At 41.8% G+C, this 13,779-nt stretch overlaps 1 protein-coding gene across 1 annotated transcript in view; it reads left to right on the plus strand.

Moving 5' to 3' along the window:
• Window positions 1–13,779, plus strand: part of TMC1 (transmembrane channel like 1) — a 114,290-nt gene that overhangs the window by 40,349 nt on the left and 60,162 nt on the right. The window contains exons 6-8 of the mRNA XM_060236544.1: window positions 127–208; window positions 4,824–4,930; window positions 5,677–5,775. Coding sequence (XP_060092527.1) covers window positions 127–208; window positions 4,824–4,930; window positions 5,677–5,775 — 288 coding nt within the window. The remainder of the gene's footprint in view (window positions 1–126; window positions 209–4,823; window positions 4,931–5,676; window positions 5,776–13,779) is intronic.

Genomic DNA, 13,779 nt, shown 5'->3' on the forward strand with positions numbered 1-13,779 from the left:
CTACAGTGTGAGTAGATTATGAATTTCATGAACACGAGAGGTTTACCACATTACATATAGCATTTATTCAAAATGTTTTTCATTTTCCTTTCTTTAGTTTTTACAGTATAAACTTTTTTTTCCCAGAAATGGATGAAATTTCAACGTGACTTTGAGAATTTTAAAACAGCCTGCATTCCCTGGGAAATGAAAATCAAAGAAATTGAAAGTAAGAGTTTTAGAAAAACAGATATAATTTCTTTATGTGTCTGAATTCCTATTCATATATTGGTCAGTTGCCAAGCTCCAGATGGTGAAAAAACAAAACCACTGTCATATCATATTGCAAGTGCAAATTAATTTACCAATTTCAATATGACAAACTCACAATTTGTTTAGGACTTACCATGAACATTCTTAAAGATACAGTACAGTATGAAGAAAAATCAAAGGCTGAATTCATTCAATGTGGAGCCATAATTTTAAATGTATACATGCAAAAAAAAAATGGAATAAATCAATTGTGTTGAAAAAGTATGCTTCAAATCTATATAAAATTTAAAATCTGATATCTTCCGGAGAATGGCTAGCACTGACAAAATGACTCAACTCCATAATCTTATGTTTGATACAAATTTGTGTTCCAAAATTCTTAGTTTAATACTTCTGACACTAGATCCTATGTACAATTTATCACATGGACATACTGCCAAATATATAATTTTTAAGAACCAAACTAAAATGGTTCAAATGTCATGTCAAATCCAAATAAGGATGTTTAAATTCTGTGGTTTCAATACGTAATTCACAAACTAGGCAACTGCCACATTTGTGATTTCCCCTTGGGCATTGGAAAATCACAAATGTGGCAGTTGCCTAACTTGTGAAAGCACCAGTAGTGAGTCATTTTGTCACTGCTGGCCATTCTCCAGAAGATATCAGATTTTTAATTTTATATAGATTTGAAGCACACCCTTTCAACAAAAGACACTTTTTTCATTTATAAATTTAAAACTATGGCTCCACATGGAATGAATTCAGTCCTTAATTTTTCTCCATACATTTGATTATTATTTATAACATTGTAACATTTCATACTGTACAGTATCTTTAAGAATAGTAAGATATTACAATGTTTTTGTTTGTTTTCGCTTTTTGTACTCTTCTGAGTGTTATAACAATCTCCAGATGGTAGCTGGAGATCTCCACTGATCTCCAGGCAACAGAGGTCAATTTACCTAGAGAAAATAGTTGCTGTGGAAAGTAGACGCTATGCCATCATATCCCACTGAAGTCCCTCTCCTCCCCAACCCTGCCTTCCTCAGGCTCCACCTCCCAAATCTCCTGGTATTTCCCAACCTGAACCTGGCGACCCTAGTCATGTGTTCCATAACTATGAGTACAGGAGAACAGTATCTCTTAGTATTAGGGCTGCTAACCTCCAGATGATCTCCTGGAACTACAGCTGATCTCCAGGTCAGTTCCACTGAACCAAAAGGCTGCTTTGAAGGGAGGACTTTATGGTATCACATTCCTGCTGAGTATCCTTTTCAAATGCTGCACTTCCCAGGTTCTGTCTCCTAATCTCCAAGAATTTCCCCACCTGGAGTTGGCAAGCCTACTTAGTGTCACCCTCCCTCCCTCACACTCACATCCACGTATTCAGTCAAATGGCTGCATTCCCAGTAGCAGATAGGAGCTTCTGTTTGTCAGTAGTTGCTGCAAAATTTAGGCAGAATATACACATGATGAATAACAGAGCCAGTAGATACAATCTCTTTTTCTTCTGTACCCATTTGATTAATGTGCTAATGAATGTGTAAAAGGGGCTTTCCTTTCTGGGTCTGAAGAAAAAGTTCAAAATGTATCACCACCCTTTCCAGTATTAAATATTGTTATGCAATGCATCAAAGAAGGCAATAGCAAACTATCTCTGCTTCTCACTTCCCAAGGAAACCCAATGGGATTGCCATTAGTCAGCTGTGTCTTGAAGGCATTAGCACACAAACATGCAATGCAATGTTAGCTATGAAAATAATATCCTTAGGGGGAAAAATCTTCATATCAATTAGATGTTAAGTTTAACGCATGACGTCCACAGGGACTTGCAGCCACAATTGATTCAGATCAGGACTTAAGCCTTCACTGGTGCCATTTTTTCAACCTGATGTTCCCTGTGGTAGCTATTTGCCCCATGTGGAAGCTATACATGCAACCCACAATGTGCTTGCAGCCCCCCCTCCCAGCAAGTAGTGCCCCCAGGAATGCTGTGGGTCAGAAAAACAGCACAGGAGGAGGCTGATCCTTCTGCCCCTGCAACATGGTACTGATACAAATAGGACCTCTGCAGTGCTTCAGAAGTGAGTTCCCACAGGAAACCTGCAGCTGCTAGGGCTGCTAAGACTCACCATGGGACCTCAGACAAAGATTCCACCTGCCACCCCCGCAAGTATTACCTGGATGCAAGCCAAATATCATATCAAAACAAATTACTTGGCTTGCTGTTGACATGAATCTCTAGTAATAAAAGAATCAGCTGTCTGTCCATCTGTTATTTATTTACTTCATTTATATCCCACCTTGCTCCCCAATGGGAATAGGATTTTGAGCTCTAGGTTGGGAAATACGTGTAGATTTTTTTTCCTCCAAGGGAACTTATTTCTGGAGATCAGTTGTAATTCTGGGGGTGGGTGGGGAGAGGCCATCAGTGATGGCATTACATCACTTCTGGGAAATCCATAGTTTCTGATGATTCCTAGAAAGAACTGATGTCCTGGATTTTCTTTGGAAGTGATGTTAGCCCTCTCTAAGAATTGCTGAAAACATATTGCTATAGATTTTCCAGAGATTCCTAGAGATCAGTGGCCATTTTTCTAAATGTTTCTCCCTCCAGCTGCTGGAGTGCCAGTGGGCAAGGCCTGCTGGGGACAGGAGATCTCTCCGACAGCCCTATGGCCAGGACCACTAGGCAAACTAGGCAATTGCCTAGGGTGCCGGGAGGGGGGCCACCAAATTGGGCTCTCTCCCTCCCTGTACCCAAAGCAATGCCTAGTTTACCTGCCACTGTCATCCTCACCTTGCCGCACTACCCGCTGCTGTCCTGACTTCGCCGAGGCTTCCTGAGACTTGGGAGGCCTCAGCGAAATTGGGGTGTGTGGCAGTGAGCACTTCCAGACTTTGTTGAGGCCTCCCAGGGCTCAGGAAGCCTCAGCGAAGTCAAAGGGTGTGACAGTGATGTCATCTGTGATGTCATTGGGGCATGCTTGCACAAATATACCACTGGGGGAGGCAGAGGTGCAGGGTTCGGCCTGGGGTGCAGGAACCCCTAGTGCCAGGCCTGCTCCCCACAGTGAGGGGGTGAGAAAGGCAGGCACTCCCTTCCCACCTCCCTGCAGTGTGTGGAATGGTGGCAGCTGCTTTGGTATCATAGTCAAGGAATTACAACTGATCCAGGAATTACAACTAGAATTACAACTGATCTCCAGAAATAAGTTCTCTTGGAGAAAAAAAAAATCTCCAGGTATTTTCCAACGCAGAGCTGGCAACCCTATCCCCATTGGGATATAAACAAAGTAAATAAATAACAGATGGACAGACAGGCTGATTCTTATATTACTAGAGATTCATAACAACAGCAAGCCAAGAGATTTGTTTTGTTATGATATTTGGCTTGCATCCAGGTAATATGGGGAGGGCAGGTGCAATCTTTATCTGGGGTCCCATGGTGGGTCTCAGCAGCCCTAGCAGCTGCAGGTTTCCTGTGGGGACTCACTTCTTAAGCACTGCAGAGGTCCTATTTATATTGGTACCATGTTGCAGGGACAGGAGGTTCAGCCTCCCCCATCCTGTTTTTCTGGCCCACAACATTCATGGGGAAACTACTTGCTGGGTGGGAGGTTGCAAGCACATTGTTGGCTGGGGCCAGCCTGGCTCTCAGGGAGCATACCACTGCTTTTTCCCATTGGATGCAAGTTAAATATTTATTTCATAATGGTTTACCGTAAATGAAAGTGCAGCTTAGTATTATACAAAGAAAGTAGTATTCTAAAGATTACAAAAATTTGGGATTAATAAAATAGCCTGTATTTTGGCCCACCTTTACAAATGATACAGTCTTAAATCCACAGTGAACTATTTATATAGTAATAACTGCAAGAGTGGTATTTGTGTCTAAATGGAGGGCTGAAAAATGTCTACAATTGACTGGGAAAATAAATTAATGCAACAATGCAAAGCTAACATCCTACTTGCATTATAGACCAGATTCAGAATTTCAAGAAAAATGGAACACAGTTTTTGTATACTTAGATCAAAATCAGAGTGGAATATTGTAAGGATTAAAATAAGAACTGAATGATAAACAACAGAGTGATTAAGAGGTAGAACTAAGACTAAGTAATATATGTGTATGAAGATGAAAAGCTAGAAATATTCGATATGGAGGAATGAAGATCTGTTTGATAACTTTAACAGAGAAAAATGTAATTAGTTATAATAGACAATACAGATATTATGAATGCTGGTCTGTCTTTTTATTTATATTTTTGTTTTTGTTCATCAAACATGATCACTCACGTGAAAATGTAGTATTGTAGTATTTCTATCTTTTTTCTGTTTTTTATTTTTGTTTATTAGTTTTTATACACACACACAAATAGTACAATTTTATACTGCTACTCTGATCAAACATTCCACAGCATTTATTATCAGCAATTTATGAAGAAATCATTAATTTGTAGTCTGTTAGTAATAAACATTTTGGATTGATTTTATTCCAGTTTTAGAGTTCAGAGAAAATGAACAACTTACATGCCAATTTTATTTCTTTTGTTCATGTTTGACAGGTCACTTTGGCTCTTCAGTTGCCTCCTATTTCATATTTTTACGGTGGATGTATGGAATAAACTTGGTTCTTTTTGGACTGACCTTTGGTCTTATTATGGTGCCTGAGGTAAGAAAGACTCAGTAGAAATGTCCAGCCCATTTTTGTCATGTCTCTGATTTAAATGCCAAAGATAAGTCTGAAGTGCTAAAGTGTACAGTAAGAACTGTAGCTTTTAGTTAAAATTTCACTGTGAAGAAGACCAGCATCAAACCAAAGTTGTGACACTCAAAATGGAAACAGAGTCTCTCTTCATGCCTTCAGCCCCTTTCATAGCATCCCACACTTTCCCCAAGAGTCCTCAGTCCTCAGAAGCAGCTTTGAAAGGGACACTACAAACTCTGCTCCTTTGGTAGATCTTAGAATTTAAGCCATGTTGTTAGATAACTAAAATTTCAGTGATGTGATGGGATGATTATTCTTGTTAATTAATGTCAAAGGTAATGTTTCACATAGAAATTACTCAATGTAAGCATTAGCAGAAGCACTAAACAGGAAAGTAATGTTTAAAAATTACCAGAAAGTTCCCTTTCTGCAGTGTTTCTAGATCCCACAGATAGGACTACCAAAAGAGGAATAGCTTAAACAATTTTAATATTAATTAAAACAGCTTATTCAGCAGGCTCTAAACCTTCTTCTAGGTCATCTAATTTTAGGGCAAATTCACAAACTACCAATTCCTTTACTAAGTATAATATGTGGGAATGTTTATGAACTGCAGATTCTATAAGTCCCTTTATCACCCTGTTTGCATGCTGACCCTTTATTGGAAATGTTATTAAAATATGAACACTTCTCCCTTTGTCTGAATTCAGGCACTGATGGGGAAGCCCTATGGCAGCTTACCAAGAAAAACTGTGCCAAGAGCTGAAGAAGCAACTGCAATGAACTTTGCTACTTTGTATGACTTCAGTGTAAGTGTGCAGGTTCACAAAAACCTTATATACAGCTATCTAGTTTTTTTTTAAATGGACTTTTGTATTTCACTTCTCAACAATTTATTGTTCAAATTCCCGTTATGTGATATATGGCATTTACCCAGGTTAAAAGAAAATATATAAACAATAGTTTCTTTAACATTGGTCCAAGGAACACAATTTGGCACCAAAAACTCTGAGGGTTTTTTGGTATCATGAACGAAATCCTTATGCTGATTTGACACCAGAGCTTCTGACATATAAGCATAATAGAAAGTGAGCAAGGGAAAGCTGCATAATCAATGATTCTGAAAGTTTGCCATTTTTTCTATTTTTTTCTTATTTCAAAGATTTTATTAAATAATGCTGACCCTTTGTTTACAAAATAAATGGAAGCATATAAATACATAGAAACATATAAATTACATATAAATAACATACAGGACCTATGAAACTCATGCAAAAATAAGACAAAACCTGTGAAACTCATGCAGAAATAAGACATTGCATGATGAGAAGTCAAAGGTCTAAACAATCAGAAGGTTTATAATGGTACGATTTTCCCAAAAAGGCTTAAATATATAATCAGCAGAAAAGTGGAACAGCAAAAGTTATTGCCTTTACTTACTAGATAGAAAATGTATTTAAAAAATCAGTATCCTGCACCATCCCCAGCCCAGAAAGAAAGCAAAATTTAAAGGGGGAAAAAAGAAATAGAAAAGTAAAGGGAGTAGAATGAAGCAAGTTCAGAAGATAGGAGGGAACCTTGAAAGTAACATTAGCATGTCATAAAGTAAACCATAAGGGCCCTCAGGCTGGGTCACCTCAGGCCAATTTCAGGATGTACAAAAACATAGCAGGTAACTTAATTTTAATAAAGGTGCCTTGCAGGGTTAACTTGGCCCTCTGTGATTGTCCGAAATAATAAACTTGCAACCTGACAATGGCAAGAGAGCAAAAGAAAGATAAAAGAGGAGATAAAAAAATTGAACTCCTGTGTTTCATGCTTTTTACCTTTCCCTGTTATGAGGTATTGTTTGCTTTGGCAGCATGAGTGAAATTGGGAGTCTGCTATTTGCCTTCCCCCAGTCGGAATAAAGAGGCTAACACAGAATATTGGGAAATGGGCCACTTTATTGAAATAACACAACTAACATGGCAAGGGCTGCCTGCAGTTGGACAAGCCCTAGGGTCCTCCTCCGACCCCACCTTGTTCAAAATGGGCGAGCCACCCTGCCCCCAGCACAAGCCATATGACTGTGGCTAATGCCAGGCCGGCCACGCCAAAAACTACCCTCTCCCTCAACTTCAGCCCCGATCACCAGAAGGAGGCAAATTTTGGGGGACGCATAAATATGATTCACATTACACAGCATTGAGCCATAAAGCCCATCTGCTGTTCCTGAGGATCGACTGCACTAAACAGGTGCCGAGGCCTGGGTGCTCACCTGCAAGGTATTAACCCCTTGCTCCTTCTGCCACTGCCACCGCCAATGCCAAGCCTCTGCTTAGTCATTTGTGCCCCCCGGGCGGTCTAGTGCCACCCGAAGCCCTTGCCACAGGCCACTTAAAAAGCCCCGATTACCCACGTCCGACAGATGGACTCCATCTGGCCGGTACAGCTCTCCCATATCCACCCTAATTCCAGGGTGAGGAAGGAAGGTACCCAGACCCCCTTCTAAGGCTTTCTGCAGGGCCTGATTTGCCTTTCGTCTGGCCCGCTCAATACCCACAGAGTCCCAGGCGGCCCGCCAGACTCTTCACAGTAGGATGGCAGACCAAATTAGATAGACTCTGGGCCACCTCCTCACGATGGCACGAAGATCCGCTACCACCTGCAAGGAAAGGGCCTTCCCCTTCATCAGCCCCAAATCATTCCCACCAAGGTGGATGACCAGTATGTGAGGCGGAGGAACAGCCCTTCCTAAAAACAACAGTGGCAGGAGCCCTGGCCACCTTAGCCCCCGGCGCCCCTGCCACTTGACAACAGCCCAATCTCTCAGCCCCAACTGGGAACCAACTGGCGATCTCCTGGCATAATGGGCAGCCCAGAATACCATACTGTGCCCACAATGTGGCTTGGCCATTTGGTCTGGATAGCCATAAAAGGTAATAAAGTCCTCTGCCAATTGGTGTTTCTGTAAATCTAGGTGAATCACAAAAGGACTTGTATTTTCTAGCACCTTTAAGACCAACCAAGTTTTATACAGAACGTAAGCTTTCGTGTGCTCTCTAAGCACACTTCATCAGATGAGGGGATCAGGTATTATGGTCTGAAATACAAGCAGTTTGTTGATTAAGTATGCAGACTTATCACATGGTAAACCAGTGTGGCTTGGCCATTTGGACTGGATAGCCATAAAAGGTAATAAAGTCCTCTGCCAATTGGTGTTTCTGTAAATCTAGGTGAATCACAAAAGGACTTGTATTTTCTAGCACCTTTAAGACCAACCAAGTTTTATACAGAACGTAAGCTTTCGTGTGCTCTCTAAGCACACTTCATCAGACGAGGGGATCAGGTATTATGGTCTGAAATACAAGCAGTTTGTTGATTAAGTATGCAGACTTATCACATGGTAAACCAGTGTGGCTTGGCCATTTGGACTGGATAGCCATAAAAGGTAATAAAGTCCTCTGCCAATTGGTGTTTCTGTAAATCTAGATGAATCACAAAAGGACGTGTATTTCCTAGTTATGCACGTCCTTTTGTGATTCACTTAGATTTACAGAAACACCAATTGGCAGAGGACTTTATTACCTTTTATGGCTATCCAGACCAAATGGCCAAGTCACACTGGTTTACCATGTGATCAGCCTGCAAACTTAATCAACAAACTGCTTGTATTTCAGCCCACAATACCTGATCCCCTCGTCTGATGAAGTGTGCATAGAGAGCACATGAAAACTTACGTTCTGAATAAAACTTGGTTGGTCTTAAAGGTGCCCTTGACTCCTGCTTTATTGATTTCAGTAAAGTTAAGAACAAATTCTGTATTGTATGTAGAACTGATTGGGTCAAAGGGATTAGTGTAGTAACAAGAAGAACAAAATATAAATAGTGACTATGAAAAACTGGAAGATTTTTTAAGTGGAGAATTGAAAGCATCACAAAGAAATAGTTTTTGATGCTTCAAGGACAACAACATATGAAACAGACAGTTCCAAAATGGGTAAAACAGGGAGGCTTCTAGCAATTGGAACCACAACTATGTCTGATGCCAGGAGTTGGATGATTGATCTCTTAGGGTTCCCCACCACCACCAGTGAAATAAAGGCTATGGGAGCTTTAAACATGACAGCAACATGGATGCAGGGATAGGTGAGTGATGAACTCTTTACCTGGAAACCAGTTCTGCAATCACAATTACATTTCTCATCAGCTTTCCCATCCACTGGGGAAATAGGACAGGGATGACTGATCATGGATCTTCTACCATCATGTGTAGGTTGAGTGAAACTAGTGTGGAGAACTTGGTTAAATGAACTCAATTGACAGATCAAAGTCTTAGTAGAATTGTAGTGAAGCACTAGTCAGGATGAGGAGTGAACTGGGCTCCAAAAGAAATGCTGCCTGTTGAAGAGTACATTCCTAAGCAGAGTTACACCTTCTAAGTCCATTGCATGGCGTAGTAGTTAGAATGTCAGACTAGGATTTGTAAGACCCAGTTTCAAATTCCACTATAGCGTTGAAATTCAATGGATGACTTTGGGATAGTCACTGTCTCTCAGCCTAACCTGACTCACAGGGCTGCTGCTGTAAGGATAAAATGGAACTGTGGGATAGATATGGGCATGAAACAGTTCATGAACTAAAGTTAATGATACCTTTTGGCTGGTTCATGGCTTGCAAACTCAAATTTGTGACAGATCAACTGGCACAAACTTCCATGAACTTTCAAGCGCTTTGTGGTAGTTTGTGGTGGTTCATGAACTGATACATTTCCAGACAGTCTCCTCTCAATCTAAATGTTTACCAAACTTCAAAGCAATGGGGAGAACTTAGAGGGCATGTAGAGGAGCATCTAAAAAAGGTCCCCTGAAACACTGAATTCTCTCACTTGCACAGGATCTAGTCTATACACTCTTGAACCTGCCCCAGTCAAAATAACTGCCTGTCTTTTCCCCAGAAGGCACTTTTCTAGGGACACCTTCTTTGGGGCCATAACTTGGACCACATAAATCCAATCACTTCCAAACTTGGAGGACAGGTAGAGGAGAGTCATCTGGAGATCCCCTGAGTCTGGTGCCTCGAACATGGGAGAGGGGGGCATTCTACTCACAAACCAAACCAGTCCATTTGGTGCTAAAAGTTCATGATGGTTCATGGTTCGTGAACTGGGTATGCCACAAACTACAAACTAAACTAAATTTTCCCAGTTCATGTTCTTCCCTAGTTGGAAAACAATGTTGTAAGCTGCTTTGAGTTCCAATGGGTGTGGGGGGGGGCAGTCTATCTACATAAATAAATTGTAAGCCAAAATGCCCTCAAAATGAGGTTGGGGAATAGTCAGGTGAGCACCTGGCTCACTAGGGATCTTTTACCTATGTATACAATATTAACTGTCCAGAAAGGTAATGCGTAAGAATATTGAGACTATAATTAAGTAAAATCAGTTAAAATTTATTAAGAAAAATATAGACTTCCATACAAGATAAAATACTCATCAAAACACACATTCTGTTTTAGGAAAGATAGATAGATAGATAGATAGATAGATAGATAGATAGATAGATAGATAGATAGATAGATAGATAGATAGATAGATAGATAGATAGATAGATAGAGGAACACATGGGTAGACAAACAGGGCGATATTTACCTATTGTAGTTTTCAAGGAAGGCTCCAATAGCAACAAGCGAGGAAGTGGGAGAAGGGACCCAAAACTGATCAGGAATCGGGGATGGATCTATGCAGCGGAAGTTGGGATACTGATAGCAGCACACCTGTGGGTAGCTAGTCCACAGATTATAAGGAATCTCTTGAGCCCTTAGGGAATGGGAGGTATGAGGGAGGAGAAAGGGGAGGCTCTGCAGTGACCATAAGGGCTGGACTACTGCAGTAGCCAATAGAAAGTTCATTGGTGGCACCTAATTGAGTGCCTGTTCTTGACCAATGGACTTGCCTGGATCCTGGATACCTGAGAGAACTTTCAGGTTGAAACAGACCAGGGGGCAGCTCCAAAGTGACAGTTGGAAAGAAGAATAGAAGTGACTACTGGGTGGGTAACACTCAAGATTAGAGAACTTATCTGAAAGGGTGACAATAGATAGTCTAATTGTGGCCTAGGTAACACCCAGCATGTACAAAGGAACTTGGCTCTGGCTGAAGATGGTCTTCCTCTTCTTCTGTCTTCTTCTGGGCACTAGTCTTTGTCTAGAGTTCCATTAAACAAAGAAAGTGGCAGTTGGACTATTAACCACTCTGGGGTGGGTAGGTTGCTTGTAGGCCAAAGGTGACATATGGTGTGTATGTGAGCCTTCTGTTGGGATGAACTGGAGTCAAGCCTGGCGAGAAGATGGCTATGTGTGGTGTTAGCCCTCCACGGTGGATTCCATGGTCAGCCTGGATAGCTCCTGGTGGCGCAGTCTCTTCCGCTCTATGGCTGGTACACGCAACGACGGGAAGACGTTTGTGCTGCTGGTAGGCACTCTTGTACCGGTCTAGAGTGCCTATGTAGTTTACGGCTGCAGAGAGTGAGTATAAATGGGCAGTCTTCGCAGTGGAGGACGGTAAGCAGTGGGGTGCCGCAGGGCTCGGTACTGGGTCCCATCCTCTTTAACTTGTTCATAAATGATTTAGAGTTGGGAGTGAGCAGTGAAGTGGCCAAATTTGCGGATGACACTAAATTGTTCAGGGTGGTGAGAACCAGAGAGGATTGTGAGGAACTCCAAAGGGATCTGTTGAGGCTGGGTGAGTGGGCGTCAACGTGGCAGATGCGGTTCAATGTGGCCAAGTGCAAAGTAATGCACATTGGGGCCAAGAATCCCAGCTACAAATACAAGTTGATGGGGTGTGAACTGGCAGAGACAGACCAAGAGAGAGATCTTGGGGTCGTGGTAGATAATTCACTGAAAATGTCAAGACAGTGTGCGTTTGCAATAAAAAAGGCCAACGCCATGCTGGGAATTATTAGGAAGGGAATTGAAAACAAATCAGCCAGTATCATAATGCCTCTGTATAAATCGATGGTGCGGTCTCATTTGGAGTACTGTGTGCAGTTCTGGTCGCCGCACCTCAAAAAGGATATTATAGCATTGGAGAAAGTTCAGAAAAGGGCAACTAAAATGATTAAAGGGCTGGAACACCTTCCCTATGAAGAAAGGTTGAAACGCTTAGGGCTCTTTAGCTTGGAGAAACGTCGACTGAGGGGTGACATGATAGAAGTTTACAAGATAATGCATGGGATGGAGAAAGTAGAGAAAGAAGTACTTTTCTCCCTTTCTCACAATACAAGAACTCGTGGGCATTCGATGAAATTGCTGAGCAGACAGGTTAAAACGGATAAAAGGAAGTACTTCTTCACCCAAAGGGTGATTAACATGTGGAATTCACTGCCACAGGAGGTGGTGGCGTCCACAAGCATAGCCACCTTCAAGAAGGGGTTAGATAAAAATATGGAGCAGAGGTCCATCAGTGGCTATTAGCCACAGTGTATGTGTGTGTGTGTGTATATATATATATATATATATATATATATATATATATATATATATATATATATATATATATTTGGCCGCTGTGTGACACAGAATGTTGGACTGGATGGGCCATTGGCCTGATCTAACATGGCTTCTCTTATGTTCTTATGTTCTTACAGCATAAGTCCCTTGTGCCCCTGGGTAGGTTGACCCACACTCTCTGGCCAGACATGTGTGAGTTACTTCTCCAGGTGCTCTGGCAACCAAGCTGGTAACTACGATGTTCAAAAAGGGGGCGTTTCCCTCACAAAATGAAATAGACTTCAGCGATCTTAAAATGGGGTAACTCTGCTTAGGATTGCACTGGAAACCCAGCAGTGTTGTCAGAAGTCATTTTTGCACCATGGACAGACTCCAATTCTATTCTCCTCAAGGGTTCCCAGTCTCTCCTGGCAATTAGTGGAGGTTGGGGGGAACTTACCATGAGAGAGAAGGCAGCCCAGCTGAAGTGTAGATGTCATTTCTGTTGTGCATTGAAAATGATGTCATCAGGCTGTGATGTCTTGATGATGTTCTGGTATTTAGGAATAAGCTCTATAGTAATAAAGGCTTTTACAATAGAGTTTTTGTCCAAATACCAGAGCGTCACCCAGACATCAATGGTGTGATGACATCACTCCCTGTGTGTGCCAGAAATCACATCTCCACATTACCAGTGTCATCTGCTGGGCCTTCTTTCTCCTGGTAAGCCCCCCCACTGGCTAGCTGATTGGTGATGAGGGGCAGGGCCTGGTGATGCGGCAACCCCGCCACCTCTGAGGGAACTGGTAGCCCTACTCCACTGAGCACTAGCCCTAGTTCAGAATGAGTTCAAAAATGCAAGACCACTGCTTCCGAAGTTCCAGATTCATGAAGAGGAGAGCAAAAACTTCTGGCTGTTGCCATACTGAATCACATGTCCTCAGTTTTCTCCTCTCTTACTAGCAGAATTCAATGCCGGTAGGATTGTCAGTTTCCAGGTATCCCACTTATAGAACTGATCTTCAGCTGGCAGAGATCAACTGCTCTGGAGAAAATGGCTGCTTTAAAGGGTGGACTCTGCAGTATTGTACCATGCTGAGGCCCCTCCCCTCCCTAAGCCCCACCTTCTCCTGGATACACCCCCCAAGTGTCCAGGTATTTTTCAATTCAGTCCTGGCAACCCTAAATGCTAGAATGTGCTTTACTGTGTTAATGTGAAACTGGAACAGTACCATTATGTTGCCCAGCTGATTGCTTTAACTAAGAGTACAATTCTAAACAAAGGGTGCCTTCACACTATACTAAATAATGCATTAGGCAATTGGGTTTTTACTGTGTAA

This window comes from Heteronotia binoei, chromosome 4, assembly GCF_032191835.1.
Source record: "Heteronotia binoei isolate CCM8104 ecotype False Entrance Well chromosome 4, APGP_CSIRO_Hbin_v1, whole genome shotgun sequence".
Lineage (NCBI taxonomy): Eukaryota > Metazoa > Chordata > Lepidosauria > Squamata > Gekkonidae > Heteronotia > Heteronotia binoei.